At 42.9% G+C, this 21,326-nt stretch overlaps 2 protein-coding genes across 2 annotated transcripts in view; one reads left to right on the forward strand and one right to left on the reverse strand.

The window, feature by feature from the left end:
• The window catches only part of PPFIBP2 (PPFIA binding protein 2), a 170,079-nt gene extending 165,689 nt beyond the window's left edge, over nt 1-4,390 (forward strand). Inside the window, exon 28 of the mRNA XM_038568938.1 lies at nt 4,136-4,390. Coding sequence (XP_038424866.1) covers nt 4,136-4,141 — 6 coding nt within the window. The 3' untranslated portion in view covers nt 4,142-4,390. The remainder of the gene's footprint in view (nt 1-4,135) is intronic.
• On the reverse strand, nt 3,938-19,691 carry OVCH2 (ovochymase 2). Its single transcript, XM_038568949.1, has 14 exons — nt 19,571-19,691; nt 17,418-17,527; nt 15,720-15,811; nt 13,738-13,910; nt 13,278-13,373; nt 12,892-13,043; nt 11,995-12,184; nt 10,838-10,861; nt 8,888-8,978; nt 8,646-8,770; nt 7,629-7,769; nt 7,122-7,252; nt 4,796-4,889; nt 3,938-4,258 (listed from the first exon to the last, which is right to left on the reverse strand). Exons 1-14 carry the CDS (start codon nt 19,656-19,658, stop codon nt 4,068-4,070), a joined length of 1,698 nt encoding a protein of 565 aa, XP_038424877.1. The 5' UTR covers nt 19,659-19,691; the 3' UTR covers nt 3,938-4,067.
• Nucleotides 19,692-21,326: the final 1,635 nt, after the last annotated feature.

A 21,326-nucleotide genomic window follows, 5' to 3' on the forward strand; every position in this document is an offset into this window, starting at 1 on the left:
ACCCAATGAAGATGGGAGGCACATGGAGTATGGGTGCTTGGACTTCCCTCCAGGGGGAAACAGCCTGAAGTTTGGGTAGCTGGTCACCATGTGGGATGGTGTCTGACTCACCCTTGTGTTGCTAGTGCCCAGCGTGGCACCAGGTGGATGTGGGCCTCAGGGAGGATTTCCTAAGTGACTGTTGTTCAATCTGCAGTCTTGTTGGGGCTGGAAACAAGGAAAGGCTGGCCTACAGACAAATCTTCAGTAGGCTTCCAGAAAAAGAAGAGGGCCTCCATTGTGAAGCTAGACACAATGGACAAGCTTGGCATGGCTCTTGAATCCTCCCCTATTTCTCTGACTTGTAAAGGGAAAGAAAATTCAGTCCAAAGCCCATACTCCATGCCCAAAACTTCTATGGCCAACCACCAAATAGCATTATGAACCTGAAGATCTAGCAGGGCTTTGGCAGCCACAGTGACATGCCTAGTGGCCAGGATGGCTGGACAGAAGGGAGGCTCTGAGGGCTCTTACCTGAGGGGAGTATTTGGCCAAATCATGGATTCTTGCATTCATCACCCAGGCAGCTGCATGCTGTTCCCTGGAAAATCAGAGGAAAAGGAATCTCCAGATATGGCCTCATTAAAATATGTGGGGTTACGAGGTAGCTCTCTAAGGAGCCCTGGGATCAGAGGGTTAGCAAAGCCACCATTTTGGCCATTGCAATGAAAGCAACAGCCAACCCTTCTAGTGGTATGGCAAGGCTCTAGAGAATGTTCTCTTTTCTATGTATATAAAAGGTTCTGGGGCTCAGAAACATGAAGCAATCTAGTCTGTCTGACATCACTGGATGAGTTAAGAGCTCTAATGGGAACATAATCAAGTCTTGCAGCTTCATTTTAATGTCAGCACAAATTATAGCTATGCCCATTAGTCATCTGTAGGAACTTGCTCAGAGGCACAGTCCCCAGCCCCTGTGCAGCTTGCCTATCCAGGTCAGCTGAAATGACTCAGTAGGGTGCAAAGGGCATGGATTCAGTAGAAGAATGTCTCTGTCTTCTAAAATAAAAAATCTCTACTAAATAGTCTAATTTTTAAAAATAAGGATTTAATAAAGGGGCACCTGCCATGTTCTGGGCACTGCAGTGGGAGCTGGGGATAGAATGATAAATAAATCTTGCTGAGCATTGTAATGAGACTCCTCAGAAAATATTGGACCTGGTTTAGGCTGGGGAAAAAATGGCTTTGCTGACTGCACCCCCACAGTGGTCAAAAGAAGGAGCCACTGCCGCCACACCTTGCAGAGATTTTCTACCTAAGGCATCTCTGCATCATGAGGTCCAAGAAGACAGGACAAAAAGACTCAGATTGCTTCTAGCTTCTATTCCTTCTCATTAAAGGAATATTCTCTCTCAACACTCTATGTTCCATGTGTCAGTTTATAAACTAAAAAAAAAAAAAAAAAGCTAAAAATAAGATGCTTGAACTTTCTCTCCACAAACTGTCAAAATGGCAAACTCTAAGTTTCCCAACCCCCTCCTAGGCTTGCTCCACTCACCATATTTTCCACTTGGACCAGGATGTGGCACATGTATGTCAGTGAATGTCATGGACCAAACAAGGAAAAGAGAAAGTCCAGCACTTCCCAGTGCTCACTGGCATTAAAACATAGCAGTACACAGACTTTTTCTAGTGGATGGATCTTGTGAGTCAGACCATAGTTTGGCACACTAGCATTTCCACTAAATGAATCAGTTTAGATGGGAACTTTGCTTCTTGTGAACAGAAATATTTCAATGTTGCTTTGAGCAGAATGGACAATGACCCCATCCCATACAGCTCTGCGTGATGGCTTTTTTTGGTGTGTCAACCTGGCTAAGCCATGGCCTCCAGTTACTCAATTAAAAACAAGAATCGAGGTGTCGCTGTAAAGGGATTTTTGCAGATGTAATAAAAGTCTCTAATCAGTTAACTTTAGGTAAGGAAGACCATCTTGGATAATCTGGGTGGGCCTGACTTAGTTGGAAAGCCCTTAAGAACAGAGCTGAAGCTTCCCCCAAAAAAGAGGAGAAATTCTGCCCCGGGGAAAATAACCTTCCTCCCATGCCTATGGAATTCCAGGGTCCCGTGATCTCTTTCTGATTGCCTGCCCAATGGATTTAATTGCTTGGTCACCCCCCACAATCATGTCAGCCAGTGTATTAACTTGCTAGGCTTGCTGTAACAAAATATCACAAACCAGATGGCTCAGAAGAACAGAAATTTATTGTGTCATAGTTCCAGGGGCTGTAGATTGGAGATAAGGTGTCAGTGTGGTTGGTTCCTTCTGAGGGTGCTAATGGTGCCTGTCGCCCAGTTTCCAGTGGTTTGCTGGTGATCACTGGTGTTCCTTGGCTTGTAGATGATTTATCACCCAGTCTCCACCTTCATTCATGTTCACTTGACCTCCTCCCTGTGTGGGTGGCTCTCTCCACATCCAAATTTCCCCTTTTACAAGGACACCGGTCCTGTTAGGTTAAGGGCCCACACTGATGATTCCATTTTAACTTGATTACCTCAGTCAAGACTTTAGCTCCAAATAAGGTCACGTTCTGGAGTACTGGAGGTTAGAGCTCCAACATATCTTTTTGGAATTCTCTGGTGGAGCCCTGGCTGATATATACTCTGTGGGTGTCTCTTGGTCACATTCCCCAAAACAGCTTACCGGAAGCATTGTGGTCTTCAGGTAGTGCATTCCATTTCTCCAAAATCATCGACTCATCCTCTGATCTGGAGATGTTTAAATCTGAATGTAATCATGTACAATGGCTCAGATCACACACAAGGCCAGTGTTTGGGACTACCAGAAAATTACTGTTGTTAGAATTCTGGGGCATCTCAGTCAGCTGGACTATGGGGCATTTTAACTGAAAAGTGGCATATTTTAACTATAATCCAAGTTTGCCGTATGCAGCTGCTTGCATGTCTAACGAGAATGAACAGCTTGAGAAGCTGACACCTGGCTTTGTGGGATTTGGGCAGAATGCTCATGGATGTGAGGACTTGGAGGGGAGTTGTGTTGTTCATGTGCCTAGGGACTGGGGGTTGGTGAAGACATTTCACATTTCCAGGCATCTGTGTGTGTCACACACTTGCTCCTGGCCAAGCGTACCTGATTTCATTTACTCCTCACTATAATTTTTTTAAAGATTTTATTTATTTATTCATGAAAGGCACAGAAAGAGAGGCAGAGACACAGGCAGAGGGAGAAGGAGGCTCCATGCAAGAAACCCGATGTGGGACTCGATCCTGGGAATCCAGGATCACGCCCTGAGCCAAAGGGAGATGCTCAACTGCTGAGCCACCCAGGCGTCCCCTCCTCACTATAATTTTATGAGGCATCTATTATTCTCCCACGGTAAGGTGAAGAAAGTAAATCTCGGATGACTCTTAGATCACGCCTCTAATAAGGATAGGCCATGATTCAGACATGGCATCGATCCTCATTTTTCATGGATTCCACATTTGCAAATTCACCTATTCCCTAACATTTATTTGTAACTCAGAACTAACGGTGTTTTCATGATCATTCAAAGCCATATGCAGAGCAGTGAAACACTTGAGTCATCTGATGCACATGTTCCTAGGTGAAGTCCAACAAGGTGACGCTCTGCCTTTTGTTTTACTCTTATACTATAAACAAGTGTCCTTTCCATGGTGTGTTGTGTGCTGTGGGTCTTTTGCATTTTTGTGCTTTTTTGTTGAGGATTTTGCTGTTTGAAATGGCCCTGAAGGTAACATAGTACTGAAGTGCCATCTAGTGTTCATGAGTGCGAGGAGGCTGTGATGTGCCTTTCAGAAAAACTACTCCGGATAAGCTTTCTTCAGGCCAAGCCACCGTGGTGTGGCTGTGAGTTCAGTGTGAATGGATGCACAAGTTCTATTGAAGAAGGTGACTTTAAACAGAAACACCCGTAAAACCAGAGGCTCCCAGGGACCTAAGCCTTTACTTCCCCTGTGAGCGGTGGTTGAGTGAGTCATAGACCAGAGCTGCTTGTAACTACTGAGACCCACCTGTGTCCATGGTGGGCTCTAAAGGCTGCCATTTACTACCACATGGCAAGGATGGGAATTGGGACCCAAGAAGCTGATGCCTCTGTCTTCTTACCTGTTTCAGGGATGAATGACACTGTAGCCTGAAAGCCTCTGAAGGTGACATTTTCATCCGACTGGAAGCTGATGAGCATGACACCAGAGGAGCTCAGCACAGGGGCAGGGGCAACAAAGCCGCAAAACCGAGCTGGTTAGAGCCCAGCCCAGGCAAGACGGACCGGTCAAAAGCCCAGCAAATACACGTGGCATTGGATAGAAAAAAAGTTGTCCTTTAGGTAATTGTTGAGAAATAAACTTTTTTGATGGGTGTCCCAATTCATTTTCAAAATAGAAGGGCAGTTTGCTTCTTTTTAATAGGGATTAGCTCCAGCAGCGCTTCAATTCTGTTTATCTCTCAAACACTCCCACATGGGAAAGCCACAGAGGGAACTGGTTTGAGCCACAGGGCTTATTTCAGTGGCACTCGCCCTAGATCACTGGGGTGTGGGGGGAGCACCTCCACACACCTTCTGTCCAGGTGGCTCTTTGGGCCTCCCTCCCACTCTTCCTGTCCCTGACCAGGGAGAAGGGGGAGTGGTCGTGAGCACTGAGGGTCAAAGGGAAGGGGGCACAGGGAAATGAAGGAGGCTGGAGCCCAATCCCTTTTTATTTCCAAGAAGGAATCACCCGAAAGGACTGGGTCCAAATGCAAACCCGGGGAGCCACAGCTCCAAGGGGCACACACCTACTTCCTCCTGCCCTTCCACATCCCTGTGCACAGTCACATAGTGGGAAGTGCAGTCCCCACTTTCCTCTACTTCCAGGATCTGAAAGGAGAGCTGACAAGACTCCATGTTACATCCAGAGCAAATCATATGAACGAATGACTGATTTTGTGTAAGCGGAGAAATTGGGATTGTTCATCTTGCCCTGGGATGTGAATGGGGCATTCATGAATGGGTTAAATTACTTAGGAAAAGATGCTATGCCACCGACTCCTCAACTCCAGATATCTCAGCTACCAAACACAAGGGTTGGGGAACGTGCAAATACTTGAGCTCCCTGGTGCCCTCCTAGGAAGAGCAAATAAACAGCCAAGAACCATCTGAGCGATTTGCTAGCACCGGCCTTCAATTGACTCTGAAGGGAGGAGCAGTGGGAGATTCGGGAGATTCGACTGTGAGGTAGGAATTTAGATTTTCAACACACAGATGATGGGGGTTCAATGGAGCCTGAATCCTGGGCGAGAGACACAGAGGACTGCGTGGATGGGACAAAGTAGAGATAAATGGTCACTAATGGTGACTGTAGGCACAGAGAGGACAGTGTCGAAACAGGATTCATTCAAACATTTCTATACCCTTCCTGTGATGCTTTCTGGGGTCTAATGATATGCCCATAGTTGTGATTTGTAGCGCTACTTTCTCAGTTCCTCTTGGCTGGGTCTTGCACCACGATGCTGTCACTGCAGGGGGTGAAAGCATCATTTCACTGGTGCACAAGCACTCAGTACACATGAATAGGTGTTTTTGAATTCCTTCTAGCTCTGGCACGTTCAGATTTCAACAGTTTTCTTCTTCCTCCTTCCAGAAATCCACTCATACCTCAACTTTTATCCTCCACCATCAATAACAAATCTTCCCTTAATTCTGCTTCTTCCTGAAATTTCTATTTTGACTATTTGGGTTCCAGAAGCTTTTAGAAAGAGGAGATCTACCCTTCTTTCCTTTGTGTCTTCTTCCACTCATCAGTAAAACCTGTGTGATCTTGCTCCTGCTCGGAATGTCAGGCTAGCTGTTTTGGGTGCTTCCACTCCCACCTGCTCTCTCCATTGTTCAATTGTCAATGCAATTATTTTACCGTTTTTCTGGGGGATGAGCTGAAGACCTGACAGCAAATGCTCAGTCCTCCCCCCTTTAAACTCACTTTCTGTGGTAAATCCAAACTGTGGGCCACACCTCTTTGTTTGCTTGCTTGTTTTGTGTTTTAAGTTAAAGGCTTCATTCTCTGGATGGTCCTAACTGCTGAGTCTCAGGCTTCTTTTTGTCTCTTAAATACATGAGAACCTGGAGGTCTTGTCCATCCTTATTCTTCCCTCTTTATTTTCTACTTTTTCTCTCCTTCATATACTCTCCCTTTTTTTTTAAGATTTTTAAAATTTATTCATGAGAGGCACAGAGAGAGAGGCAGAGACAAAGGCAGAAGAAGAGGGAGAAGCAGGCTCCCTATGGGGAGCCTGATGCAGGACTCGACTCGATCCCAGGACCCCAGGATCACAATCTGAGCCGAAGGCAGACCCTCAACCACTGCGTCACCAGGTGCCCCACTCTCTCGCTTTCAACTATTATTTTAAGAGAAAAACTTCTAACTAAATGCCTACTTCCAACCTCATTCTGACTGGGGTCTTACCTTTAACGACCTGGGGGCCTCTCTGCAGAGGGCCCACTCGTGCTTAATGAACAAACAAGTGGCTACAAACGCTACTGATCAAATGCTGAATACTCTGCATCCTGACATTGAAAAGTCTCTGCACTTTGACCTCAGCCTCACCTTCTACGACCTCTCCCCCTACACCTAGGACTCTCTGACACCAGCTGGTCCCTTAACCTGTTCTGCACCAGCACCTTTGTGCTTGCTCTGTTCCCTCTGTGTGGACAGCTTGATGTTTGGAGTCTTATTGGCATTGACTTTTGTTAGCCATTACTTAAAAAGCCTTTGGTTAGCAGTTTAATAAGGAAGAAATGCTTGTTCCTAGAAGGGACTAGAAACTGATTAAACCAGTTACCTGGTACAGATTAAGGGTGCCTTTTAACAGAAAGTAAAGCGCACAATTGCCATCTAGTGGTAAAAGGGGGTAGTTACGGGGAAAATAGGCTGGTCTGTTAATGCATATCTATCAAGAGCCTTGAATGCCAGGAACCAGGGATACAGAAGTGAATAAATCTGATTCAAACACACGCATACAGATCCCCACCCTCACCCCCCAAAAAAACAAAACACAAAAAAAACTTCTGCCCTTGTGATTTCTGTGGAGATACCCGAGCAAGGTTAAGGGCAACCAGAGTCAGTACCTTAATTAGGTAGTGTTTGGGGGCTTGAAAAACCCAGTTACAGTTGGCCATGTCACTATAGTCTTCAGGGTAGTGAAGACTCTGTATGAAGCCTTCTTCAAAAAGGACTGTAAAGGAACTGCAGCCTGAATCTGAAACACAAGGGGAGCCGTCCCAACAGTGGCATCACTCAAGCCAAGAGGAATCCTCTTGGGGGCCGCTCCTCCCCCCCACCTCACAGTCTCCCGCAAATGAGGCAGCGGCTGACTCTTCAGGCAGTGTCCACACGAAGGAAGATGTCTGTGTGCTGATTTTCTGGGACCTGCTCATCCCTCTCAACTCACTTGGGGGTGCCATCAGCACGAGTTAGCAGGACTGCACACGGAGGGCCCTGTGCTCCCCACTGCTGTGGAGCTAAGCAGGCCCTGGGGGTGGCGGGGGAGCTCCCTGCTTCTCACCTAATTCCTACGGGGCCTCAGACTTCTCTAGATGGCCTGCATAGTGTGTGATCAAGGTAAGTGGATTTACCAGGAAGGTAGTTTGGCTTTAGAGCTTTATAGGTGAGATTAAACCCAACTGCATAATCGGTGGCATCAGAGATGAAATTCAGCCGTATTGAGCTGGAGGTGACAAGAACTGATGAAGCGAGGCTTTTCCCACAGAACTTCCCTGCAACAGAAGGAGGAAGAGTCCTTGTTCAGGGTCTAGAGAACAGCACCCATTAAGAGACTTAGGGAGAACTGGACTTGTGAGGCACAGGGTTGTCTAAGGCAGGGTTTCTCAACTTTGGTACTCATGACATTTTTAAACTGGAACATTCTTGGTGTTCAGGCTGTCCTGTGCATTATGGGATGTTTAACAGCATCCCTGGCCTCTGCTCTAGATGCCAGTAATACTCCCTCTAGTCATGGCAACCAAAAATGCTTCTGAGACATTGCCACTTATCTCCTGGGGGGCAAAAGCAGCTCCTGTTAACCACCGAAATGCTCCTGCATCTCTTGCATAAGGAACCTTTGCCTCCTACTCATAGTTATCCATTGGTACTTTCTTTTTTTGTTGTTTTTGGGTTTGTTTGTTTTTTTTAAATTCATGAGAGACAGAGAGGCAGAGACACAGGCAGAGGGAGAAGCAGGCTCCCCGGTGCAAGGCTCCATCCCAGGACCCCGGGATGACGCCCTGAGCTGAAAGCAGACGCTCAACCGCTGAGCCACCCAGGCGCCCCGATACTTTATTTTTTAGTTGGATGATGCAGTCAAACTCATTTTCATGCCCAGAAAAGCAACATTCTGCCTGAGAGGCCCTGTGCTATGTCTGTATTTTACCAGGCCTGGCAAATGAACCTCGGAAGGCTGGTTCCATGGAAAACAGACACAGCAAAACGAAATGGCTCAGATGCCTTTCCTTTCCACTGTCAATCCTGAGTCTCAAACAGGGAGACGGGAAGTATGGTGTTTACAGATGCCTCAGTGCCAGGCATACCGCAGGCCGGCCCCCTGAGGCCCTGGCACCACAACCGTCCATTTGACACCATGAAAATCTGCTCACCAATAAGTCTGTCTTCTAAGGAATATATTGAGAGGTGACTGTGGTGACAGGACTCTGCATCCAAGTGAGAAACACTAAGCAGCACATGCATTTTCTCTGGTGCCAGCAGGGTCCAGACACACCGTCTGCAGGCAGATACATTAAGAAGGTACCATTTCTGAACAGAAAGCGGCTGTCACAGCGCAGTTAACGGGCACAGTCAGCTGGAGGTGACAGGGGAGGAGTGGCAGGGGGCTACTCACTGCTTGCTCTCATAATACAGGTAGGGGCTTTCTGGAAAGTGCAGCTCCCCCTCAGACTCGCAGAGCACATGGTCCTGCTCAGGGCATGGGGCTGGGAGAGAGAGCCATGAGAGTCAGGGTGACCCTGGTGGCCAGCCACCACAGCCCTCCTTCCGGAACCTGTACAGTCACTAGGCCCACCTGGTTCTTCATTACGCATGCTTCCTCGCCTGTGAAATCTTTCCCTGCTGTGGCTTCTGTGATGCTTTATTCTTTTTGTTCTTTTTAGAGTCTGCTTAACCCTGAGATTCAATGATTTCTTCTCCACTATTCTTTCTCTGGCATCATAACTCAATTCTATACATACACGTATTTCCCAGGCTTTATCCCTACTTTCATCTCTCTCTACACAAGCTCTCTGACCAGTCTCTTTCATTCTCTGGGTTTCAGCTATTATTTTACACTCCTGAGCTTCAGACCTGGTTTTTCAACCATCTCCTAGATATCCCCTTAACATGCTACAAATGTTCTGCAAAACTGCATCCACTTCAGATTAGATTACCTTTTTAAAAAAGAGATTATTTATTTATTTGTTTATTTGTTTATTTAAGAGAGAGAAAGAGAAAACAAGCGGGAGGGCAAGGGAGAGGGAATGAGAAACTCAAGCAGGTTCCATGCCAAGCACGGAGCCCAATGTGGGCTGAGATCTTGACCTGAGCTGAAACCAAGAGTCAGATACTCAACCAACCGCACTACTCAGGTGTTCCCTGATTAGATTACTTTTATGTGCCCTTTGTTTCGTGTCTCATGCTTAGAACTTTGGTACCATCCTTTGTTCCTCCCTGTCCCTCACCACCCTTCATCCAAGGGACTACCAGGTCCCAATTCCTCTCGTTTCTACTTCCATCCTTTCATTCTCTGACTATTGTCCTGGGTCTCTGGAACTAATGTGTTATTTCCTAAGTCTCTTTCAACCTATCCCCTACATGATGTTCTTGTCCCACCACCAGAGTATTGCTCTAATCCATTTATCTAATTCATCAACTTCTAATTACTCAGTAAATCCAAACTTTTTTGACAGGCATCCAAAGTTCATACCACTTGGTCTCAATTTATTTTCTAGTCTTCCTCACCAAACCCCATCTTCCACATCAAACCCCATCATACTCCACTTCAGCCCCACACACTGGTCTCTTTTACCCTCTACATTTGTAGATCCATCCTTTGGTATTGTCTTTTGACAAAGATGATTCCTTGAGCTGCAATAATTTTCTTTACCTGTATCCTGTTTCCACCTGACAGTATCCTACTGGTTCTTTGTGGGGGGTTTTGTGATTCATCTTAAAAGGTGTCTGTGCTCCAAAGCCCCTTCTGGCTTTTTCACCCAGCCACTCACTTCTCTAGCTCTCAGGATATATTTTCCCCATTGTTCTTTGTAGATGGTTCAACAGACTCACGGAACCAATGAAGATTTGAGCTAACAGTGCCTTAAAGACCAACTGGTCCAGAATCTTTTCTTTATGGATGAGGAAACTGAGATCCAGAGGTAGGAAGGAGGCTTCCCAAAGTTGCAGAGTAGATTCATTGCAGACTTGCCCTATAACCCTGGGGGAGAGACCTCCGTATATGTGAAGACACTTTCAGGATAAGGCGTGTAGCTTATTGACCACATCTACATCACCTCATCTCCTTGCGCCTGAGTCTCTGATCCAAAGCTAGGATTTAGTAAATGTTTGTTGAGTTGAGGTGGAGTTCTCAAGAAGTGAAATGGGAGCAATTCCAGGGCTCCTTCTGGGTGATAGACTGCCCTGACTGGAAGGGAATGGTTGTGGTTGCCACAAGTGTGGGTAGCTTTATACCCAGAGAGCAGAGAAAGCTCTTGCTAAGACTTTTGATTATAAAGGGAACCTATACTCAGAAATACTAGATATTACTTCCTGCTTTTCATGGAAGGCTGTGAACAATACCCACCTCTGGAGCTCTTTCTCCGCTTTCCTGAGAAAAAAAGAAAGATGATATTCAGGGACTGTGGTATCCTGAACAACATTTCAAGAAGTTAGCATTTCCCTGGCTCCAAAGTGCAGGCATTTTTAAGTCCACATGCAACTAATGAAAATCTAATCTGTGGAAAGAACAGAAGGGATAAATTGACAAAGCAAGAAAGTGGCCTTGGTGTTTTGATGAAATTTTACTCTCCTTATTAAGTGGGCTAATTAAGAAACAAGCCATGATTAGCTTGGAGGTTACACAGAACAGAGATCATCTGGTCTACTTCTGTCATTGTTCATGAGAAAGGAGCCTGGATATGGGAATAAGTGACCCACAACCACAAAAGAGTTGCCGGTGTAGGTACAACTGGAGCCGAGGGCTTGGATACCTGCCACTGTACCATACACTTGAAAACAAACCCAAGTACTTACTGAGTGAATTTGAATTAACCCCTTTGGGACAGACTAGAAGCCCCATTAAAGTTGGAAGCTACTAGTTAGAAAACAATTAAGTTGGCTTTGGGGTCAGAAACGAAGCTTCAATTAACCCACTGTTCAGTCTAGTAGAAGGGTGTATACAGACCCTGACCATTTCACCTTTTCAGACTTAATGGCATACCCAGATCTGTGCCAGGCCTGCTCAGCTACAGCATTAATCACACTTTGGGCTGGATCATTCTCTGTCGTGGGTGCTGTCCTGTGCACTGTCCTCAGCAACAGCCATATGTATTACCCACTAGATGCCAGTGGCATCCCTGCCCCCACTGTGACAACCAAAAATATCTCCAGACATTGTCCTCTGGGATGCAAAATCTCTACTGGTTCATAACCACGATAGCTTGCTATATCTTTCTAGGACAGTTGAGAAGTTAGTGATGAGAATATATCACTAACTGATAGTTTCAACTAAAGGCAGATTTTACAAAACCTAGGATGGATGGCTTCATGTTTCTTTGAATATTTGTCTGCTGCACTGTGCACCAAATTTTACTCTTGTTTTAAATTTCGTAAGTGTCACAATTCTTGTGTGCTATCCTAAAAACATAAGCAGAGCCCGTCTGCTCAGTGGTCCTGACTTGCCTAGACAACTGACACTCTCTCTGGCCCTAGCTTCTTTACCTTATGAGCTGGCATTATTACCAATTTGGATGTGTTTGTGGATCCAAGGAAGTACTTTTCTAAGATCTGTGAAGATCCCAGGGGATCCTTGGTCTTCTTTCCGCATGTTGTTTCTCCAGCCTCGGCCACAGCCCAAACCCCAAGAAGTCACACCAGCCAGAGTCCAAGCCCCCTTCTTATTCCGGCACATGAGGGAGCCTCCTGAATCTCCCTGTAGGAGGAAAGAGCCTCTCTTATCATCATTGTCCAGTTTGTGCTCACTCTTTCCCCCTACAAAGATGCTAGATGAGGATCAATGACATTTCTTCACTTGTAATAAGTGAGACTCGGGGACCCAGGAGAAAATCCAAGTACAGTTCACATTAAAATCCTCATATATCACTAGAGACTATCAATTCTACTTCTTTCTTCCCCATCCTAGGGGATGTTTGTTTCATCAAACATCAGACTTTCTTCCTACTCCCCTCTCTCATCCTGCAGACTCAGAGAAGTCTGGCCTACTTGTAAAATTGACCTCAGATCTTGGTCAGTAGGAGGAATGGAAGAAAAGTAAAGTTCTCATTATCCACAAATTGGTAACCTCTAAATAGGAAAAAGCCAGCCATCCTCATCCTTCAGGGGTAGACAATCCTAAGCTCACTGTTGGCATTATCTCTGTTATCTGCTATTTTGGAAAAAGTAAAAGACCTCCTCTGAATCTACACTCCCTGGTAAAAACAGGTTTATACTATATGTTGGCAAATTGAACTCCAATTAAAAAATTAAAAAAAAACAGATTTATAAACTGTGCCTTTATTTTGACTTGACTTCTCTTATCATTCCTGTCCCTTCTTTCCAGGGTCCAGTCTTACCCCTCACTGATGGCAAAGCTGAGGGAAGCTCTACCTGGGACATTTCAACTCAGCCACTCCCACCTACCTGACATGCATCTCCCCCTCCATCTGGGAAGCCTGTGCAGAGAAAGGTCCGCCCACTAACAGGTTTCTTTAGGGTTAGTAGAACTGCCATACATTCCTCTTGGTTCAAAATGGGCAGGTTCACTTCCTGCAAGACTTTCGAGAGAACGCCATCTAGAAAACACAGAAATGAGAGCCCCAGCAAGGCACTCTCACCCTTCCTAAGTTGAAAATGCCCCATTCAGGTTGGTATGTTTTAGAAAAGCCTGAATTTCTGTACAATGGATATTCTCTTTTAAAATGTGTACACAATTGTTTTTTAAAAAAATAGATTAAAAACTGTATTTTCTGACTACCCACTAGAGAGTTCTGACATCTGATTAAGAGAAGTGGCATAGAAGTTCTTACCTTCAGCGGAGCGGCCCCAGCCTGCAGTTGTACAAATAAATCCAGCCTCAAATCGTTCCTTTGGCTCTGGAAGACACATGGGCCCCACAAACTGGCCTAAAGAAAAGAACAGGGCAGGGCTTGTCTCATCCATGGAGGAAAGGACACCCTAAGCCACTCACCAATTAGGTGGTTCCCAAAAGAACTCATGAGAGTTGTGATATCTGTGCCTTGCACCTCCAGGGGTCACTTATCAGACCAAGAAAGACTCTCTCCTGTCTCCACATAATCCTATATCTGCAGGCACAAGCAAAAAGAGTTTCATGTAAGGGACCCTTCACCCCAAATCTTTGTCTTAAAATGCAGGACCCGGAACTGTTCGACATATGCTACATAACATACATTTAGAGAATGTGCTATGGAGCAGAAGTTATAGGGAACATGGGTTAGATGATTTGCAGTGAGTTTATCAAATGTTTACCAAAATGGAAGGCACCATCCATCTTCAAAAGAGCAATGTCATAGTCCATTGGCTTCTTGATGGAGAAATAGGGGTGTATGATGATAGTTTCAATGGTGAGGGTTTGCTCCTCTTGCTCTATATGGCTCAAGTCATGTTCTCCAGCAGTAACATTGAAAGTTATTGCAATATTTCTATGAAGAGGAAGCAGTAAAATGAGTGAATTTCATTTAGCCTTTGAGGACACTTAACAACGGTTGACAATCTGGCCTCTTTAAAATGACATGTATGGATAATGTGGTTGTGAGGATGCTGAACAGAGAAAGTGAGAATGATTTCATCACTACTAGTTAAAATGCAAAGGTTCCCAATTTAAGTGGGGGACTAATAAAGAATGGCTTCAGATGGAACCAATAATATGATAAATTGAATACTTTGCAGTGCTATTCATAACATGTCTAAAAATGCATATGTGGTGTAACTCGGGGGTCTGAAGCCATAGTGGACTTAATTCAGCTACCCAAGTTGGTTGGCCTGGCTGTAGTATCTGTGATTCTTTGAGAATGATCTGTGATTCCCCCTGAGTATGCTGCTTTCATGTCAGAGATCTGATGCTTAATGTATATTATGAAAGACATAATAACGTCATAATTCTGATATCTCTGAGAGCATGCACACACAAGGCTTGAGACTGATTAAAACAATGGGAGGTGGGGATCTTCTCCTTACCTCCTTTATGTTTGTAATTTACATGGTGTAAGATGGGAAAGACCATTCTATTTCTCTTCATCCTGTAGCAAAATTATCTGAAAGGAACTTGGTAGGGTGCATTGAGGTGGATTAAGAACTTTGGGCTTACCATTTTTGGGGACATTTCATTCCTAAATGAAGTTCTGTATAAACTTCTTTTATACAGAATTGGAAAGGGCATAATTTTCTCTTGGTATATCTCCCTGAATCTTGGCTATGTTTGGTACCTAACCTAATACATAGCATTTCTTTGCCTAATTACTTGCCGTGCTACAGTGAAATGATCCATTGACTCTTCTTTAGAACATCAACTCTGGGAAAGCAGGAACCACATTACTTATCTCTGTATCTTTGGTATCTACCAAAGTGTCTAACACCAAGTAAATATCCATGGGATGGGGATCCCTGGGTGGCGCAGCGGTTTGGCGCCTGCCTTTGGCCCAGGGCGTGATCCTGGAGACCCGGGATCGAATCCCACATCAGGCTCCCGTTGCATGGAGCCTGCTTCTCCCTCTGCCTGTGTCTCTGCCTCTCTCTCTCTCTCTCTCTGTGACTATCATAAATAAATAAAAATTAAAAAAAAATATCCATGGGATGTTTGCAGACTTGAAATGAAAGAGGGTAAATATGGGACGTGATCTTGATTGCAGCCTGGTGACTATCCAGAGCATTAATAACAATAGAACATTTATTAGAGTACACAGGAAATTAGATAAAGTAGGGAAGTTGTTAGATTGAAACTCGGAAGGGGCAGGACCAGTTGGAAAGCAGAGATGGGATCCTTATTGGCTTCCTTCTGTTTTTTTTTTTTTTTTATCATTTTTAAAATAATTTTTTATCATTTTTTTCTTCAAAATTTTATTTAAATTCTAGTTAGCTAACATACAGTGCAGTATTGGTTTCAGGAGTAGAATTCAGTTCTTTTGTCAATTTTTAAAGATATATAATGAACCAGATTCTTTTTTTCCCTGAAATTTGAGAATTTTCACAAATACATCTTTGTGATACTTGTTTTCATTTAGATGTTATTCTTTAATTACTTCCAGTCATATTTAAGTAAACAAAGTATTCTACTCCTGCAAAGAAAGTATGTTTTCTACCTTATTCAGTATCCTCTGACAATGTTACTGAGCCCTGTTTGTGTTACATATTTTTGTGTTAAAGCGTACATTACACATTTCCAGGTTTTAATAGAGTTATTGCTGCTGATTCTAAGGGAGAGGGAGGGTAATCATGAGCTAGGCCTTCCCTACCTGTTGGCAACACAATGAGCAGCCGTAATCACCCACTGTGCAGAGATGATGGTCCCACCACAGATGTGCTTCTGCCTTCGTTTCAGAGACACCTGAATTGCAAAGAGTCTAAGTGAGCAAGTTAATGCCCTCCCTGCCCAAACCTGGAGACCGAACTTGTTCTGAAAAAGAGACCCAGATATCTTACTCACAAATATTAGAAATTGTGGACTGTAAAGGAATAAAACCTATCCCACGACAGCTCAGAAAGAAGAGCAATGTTGGAACCAGAACATTCCCAACCTTGGTCGGGAGAAGTAGTTAATTTGAGATGGTTGGCTATCAGCGTTTAGTAAAGTTGGTAGTAAAAATTGTTGGTATTTATTTATTTTCATAATATTGTTGACCCAGACTATTACTCTAACAATATGAGCAAAGTCTGTGAATGAAAAAAAAGAAAGAGAAGTATGAGATACAGCAGAGTCCAGATAAATCGTTTTGGGAGAAAAACAGGTGAAGGCTAAGGAAATCTTCCAACACATGCTTCAATTTCTCCAAGCCTCTTAGAGAAATATCAGTACCTACAATTTTCTCACGCACTTAGCTATTTGGCCTCTACCACTACTTCAAGCCTATTGTTTTACTCTACCCCTACCAATTACTTTCTATCCTTGTTCATATTTGACTCTAAAACGGCTTCCAGGGTACAAGTAAATACTTTTAATTCCATTGTCAGAATTTGAAAAGCAGCCATTTATTAGGATTGTCACATTTTGACCAAAAGTTTTCAAGGAACAATTTAAAAAATTAATACAAAGAAAAAGAGTAAGTAAAAGTAAATAAAACCACCGACTATGACTTGAATATGAACTTCAGAGTTGATTAGTCAACCAATTAACCAAATTAGCAACTGATCAATTAACTCTTCAGCCAAGTAATTAATCCATCAGTTAATCAAATGACACTGATTCAGCCATGCAGTCAACATACTGAACACAAACTCAATCAACCAAACATTACTAAACATCCACTGACCAAAAGATGTGATTGACTTAAACAAAGTAAAAGTAAGGAACTATTACTTACAAAACTAAGAGGCAAGAATACAACATGGCTCTCGGGGTAAAGAAAGTTGGGAGAATTTCAAAGACAAAAAATGTAAACACCATAGGCTAGAGACAGAGGCACAAAGGCATTTTGATGGCATGGGAAGCCATGGATATTAGACTGAGAGAGAATTATTAGGACATCAGCTTCTAAGGAGGCAGTATTCTTGACTATTCCCTAAAAGGTCCTATGGTATAGGTATAAACCTCCAAACAGAAAGCAGACCTATAGATGTGACACCTTTGACTTTCCTTGTCATCTTTAACTATAATGAGATAATTTGCTGAATGAGAGAATTGGCTTTTTAATTATAAATTGAAGTGGGGTTTTTTTAGCTTATTAAAGTGGGATTTTATCTGAGGGGCTGAAAGTTTGGGTGGGCATTTCCAATTTTGGGGGCAAACCAATAGTGCATGTAACTATTCTGAATGTAGATTTTCCAGAACTCGATGGATGGGCATCGTGAGGGACCTGGATCCTGGCACACACTTATGAGATCTCTGGTGATGAGTTAGGCAGAATGGAGTATACTAAACAGTAATGTGTTTCAGGGACATCCATTCCTAAGAAAGCTCATAGTCTACCCACCAGAGAATGTTCCCTGAGACTTACCTGCCAGGGGTAGGAACCCTTTTCTACTTGGCCTCCCCCAACAATGCGACTGAAAATGTTAAGGTATTTCCAAGGCTGTTTCTTCACCAAACTCTGCCCACAAGTGGGAGCTGGGAAAGAGAGAAGACAAAATTTAGTGATTAGATAGCCCCTAGAATTGAGAGATACAGGAAACTTTTCTGAGCAAGGAAAAACTGTAGGACACAGAGCATGTAGAAAGATTACAAAATGCTTTTATGTTAATCATGGGATTTGTTGTGTTCATAGGATTGTTCAGCTTTTGTCACATATAACAGGTATGTCATACTTTTCTAATATGAAGATTAAGGGCCTCAGAGGTAGATCTCCACCAGGTTAGCCAGAATATAGTGCCCTTGATTCTGAGCAATCTGGCCCCTTGTGGGCTCCTCACAGCACTCTACTTTTATGACATTTATCACAGCCATTATGGTTGTTTCTATGTCTTTCAACCCAACTAGACTGTGGGTTTCTCAAAGATGGTAACTTATCTTAAAAATATCTAAATTCAAAATATCTAGAATAGTTTGTGTTGCATAGAAGCTGCTCAGTTAATTGGTGATGGATATGATGCCATACTCTGCCTTGGATTATAATTGTGTGTACAACTTCTCTGCTCCACCCAGGAGATCAAGTCTGAGACCATGGTCCATGCTACCTGACACACTGTCAGATAATGGATTTCACTCTCAGTGAAAGTGGAAAGTGGCAGGTTGGTCAAGAAGAGTAGAGTAGAGAGAAGACGATGCCCTAATTCACATACCAGAGTGGTATTAGGCTAGAAGGGTTGCCAGGTAATGGCAAAAAGAGCTCTTTCCTTTTTGGTGAGAAGACTTTATCCCTGAAAAAAATTGCACTTACGTATTTAATGTCAATGGATTTTTTGACTCCTCAACTAGCAGATGAGCTGGATTAAAGATGCTTAGGACTGCCTGGTAATCAAGGATGGCATACTTTCTGTCCCTTCATCAGATCATTCTTTTTTTACATGTTTTCAAGGTGGACCTAGAAAGCCCTGCCTCAAGATCACCACTTTACATAACTGGACCCTCTAATCCTTATTCCTCAGCTTAGTCATCACCTCAACTGAGAAGTCTTCCTTGACTTCCTCAGGCTGTGTTAAGGGTCTCTCCTGTACTGTGTAGTACTCTTTCCTCCCCGCTTTTATAGATTGTGCCATGTAGTATTGTGATAATGAGTTGTTTTTCTTGCCTCTCATTACCACATGAGCAAAAAGAAACCTATGTTTTATTCATCTCTGTATTTCCAAGGCTTCCCACAATTCCTAGCATACAGCATACACTTAGGAAAATTGGATGGATGAACAAATCTTTGTTTGCTTTCTGGAGAACATAGTCTTAATCTATTTAGATTAATATGTTAAAATATACAAAGCTCTTTCAAATAATTTCTCACTTAATCCCCATTCTATGCCTGTCAATCAAGCACCATTGCCCCTGCATTACAGATGAGAAAATAAAGAATAAAATTCAGCTAATTAACAGCAAAGGATGGATGTAACACTGAGCCTTTTGATTCTGACCCCAAAGCAGGCCTGACAGTGAATCAAAAGCTTAATTTCTGTTTCAGTTGAATGAAACCATAAATAAATTAGACACAAAAATTTACTATTTCCTGAACTCATTGAAGCAAAGACAGAAAACAAGATGATTCTTGGGCCTGGCACAACTCTAACTATGGAGAAGCCTGCCAAGAACTGTTCTCACCTTATGTTACTTGAGGAAAAAAAGACCATTCATAATACACTACAGTAAATACAATTCATATTTTCCAGTAAGATAATTTTCCAAAAGTTTATAAATGCTTCCAAATATATGCTGATTTCCAGAATTTGCTCCATGAAAAAGGATGGGATTGTGTAATGTGTCCAAATAAGTGAATAATTCCAGTTTTCTCCAGATCAATGCAACTTGTCCAAGTTGTATTCCATGAATGTTTTATGCAGTTTATATGCTAATTACAGGAGAGAAGCCAAAATAATTACGTGAAAAATAGATCTCTAAATACATCTGCTTCTGTTTTCCCAAAGACATATTGAATGGAGTTTTGATGCCCATTGCCAGCAAAGGTTACTCCTTCAGATAAAGCAGTTATAGAGTTTGTTTGGAACTTACCTTTGGGGAGAGAGACAGTTGCAGATTTACCTTGTTCCAAACAAAGCATTCCAAGTAGTAAGATCAGCTTATTCTTGCTCAGAGGCATTTTGAGACTCAGAGCTTTTCCTTGGAATTTTAGAAAGACTAAAGAACCAAATAGAAAGCCTATAAAATCAGCAAGAAGCCAATTTAAAAGAAAGTTATTTATTAACCAAGACTTGAGTCATTCAACTATGTCCATATGATGTTTCTGAATGTGGTTTCTTGCAAATATCTTTGTAAGATGTGGGAAGTCAACCACAGAAGCATAATCTTGATAGAGCAATATTACATGTCTCATTACACCTACATCAATATGTTGTTTCCCCCGGAGTATATTGGCCAGCCAAGTGGTTGGTGTCTAAGGTTTTATCTGCAAACATTACTTGCTTCTCAGTATATATGTTACCACTTTCTACAAGAGGACTGAATATCAAAGTCGTCCTCATTTGCAAGGTTATACTACATGATTGCAAACGACCATCAGAATATGCCAAAACAGGGATCCCTGGGTGGCACAGCGGTTTGGCGCCTGCCTTTGGCCCGGGGCACGATCCTGGAGACCCGGGATCGAATCCCACGTCGGGCTCCCGGTGCATGGAGCCTGCTTCTCCCTCTGCCTGTGTCTCTGCCTCTCTCTCTCTCTCTCTCTCTCTCTGTGACTATCATAAATAAATAAAATTTTAAAAAAAAAGAATATGCCAAAACATTTTTCTTTCTCTTATTTTCCAATTGTAAATGTGTGGTTATAGTCATGTGTTAGCAAGGAAAGGGAGAAGAGGAAAGATCATTTGATAGTACATTCAGGACATCAAGCTGCCAGTCATTTAGGTATTGTCCATAGGGGCATTTGTCAATCTTCATTTTCTCACCATTATTTATATTTATAGAAGGCAAACACCAAATCTTTACTTCTACACCTGGTATAATATGTGGCACAGGGAGGTAGCTCTGATGATATACAAGTCTTCCTCTTCTTTGAGTCCTTGGCACATGGTCAGTGTGTGAGAAACACTTGTGGATTGGTCAATGCTATCTATGCCCACATAGGAATATGAGATTTTTCTGTCAACTTTACAAATTATCTGCCCAAGTGAGCAAATATCAAACCAGAAGCCTTTAACTTCCTTGTGGCAACTTTTGCCCTTCTACAAAATAAATCTGTAAAAATACAACACATGCAAATAATATAAATGCAAAACAAAGAAGGAAGGACCCTCAAAACCCCAAGTGAGGCATTCCCACAAACACTTAATCCTGAAGTTGGAAAATTTTGGCTGTTGGTATGGAAATTGCTATCAACCATAAAAGGTAATCAAAGTATAAACTATAATCAAAATCTCAACTTCACATTCAGTGGGAGAGTGGGGCATTTTTGTTGACTGCCACACAGAAATGTCTTGGGATCTTGCTTATTCCTTTAGCTCAGGGGAAGACATTTCCTTTAGGTGCTCATATCAACACATTCAACACATATCACAGTTATCAGTGTTAGCAACACACTCCCAATATGAAACTGGTCATTAAAATTTTTTAATCTAATCTCTTGAGAATGTAAACTATGACACCTTGCTGTTAAAATCTTTATCTTTATGGAGATTGTTTCAGGTTCTAGGATGCTAAATTTCTATAAGGCCAGGTCCCCAAGCCTCCTGGAGATCTACAGATTATAATAACTGTACATTGTAGTTACTTGCAGAAAGGGATACATTGAAGTGTTGCTTGGCATGGTAGT

The sequence above is a fragment of the Canis lupus genome, chromosome 21, assembly GCF_011100685.1.
Source record: "Canis lupus familiaris isolate Mischka breed German Shepherd chromosome 21, alternate assembly UU_Cfam_GSD_1.0, whole genome shotgun sequence".
NCBI classification, from domain to species: Eukaryota; Metazoa; Chordata; class Mammalia; order Carnivora; family Canidae; genus Canis; species Canis lupus.

Coding starts and splice junctions, on each gene's coding strand:
- OVCH2 (XM_038568949.1), bottom strand. CDS start 19,658: ATGCCTCTGAGCAAGAATAAGCTGATCTTACTACTTGGAATGCTTTGT. Junction 15,812..17,417: donor AGGGTTCCTACCCCTGGCAG/GTAAGTCTCAGG, acceptor TTTGCAATTCAG/GTGTCTCTGAAACGAAGGCA. Junction 8,771..8,887: donor CTGTATTATGAGAGCAAGCA/GTGAGTAGCCCC, acceptor ATCTGCCTGCAG/ACGGTGTGTCTGGACCCTGC.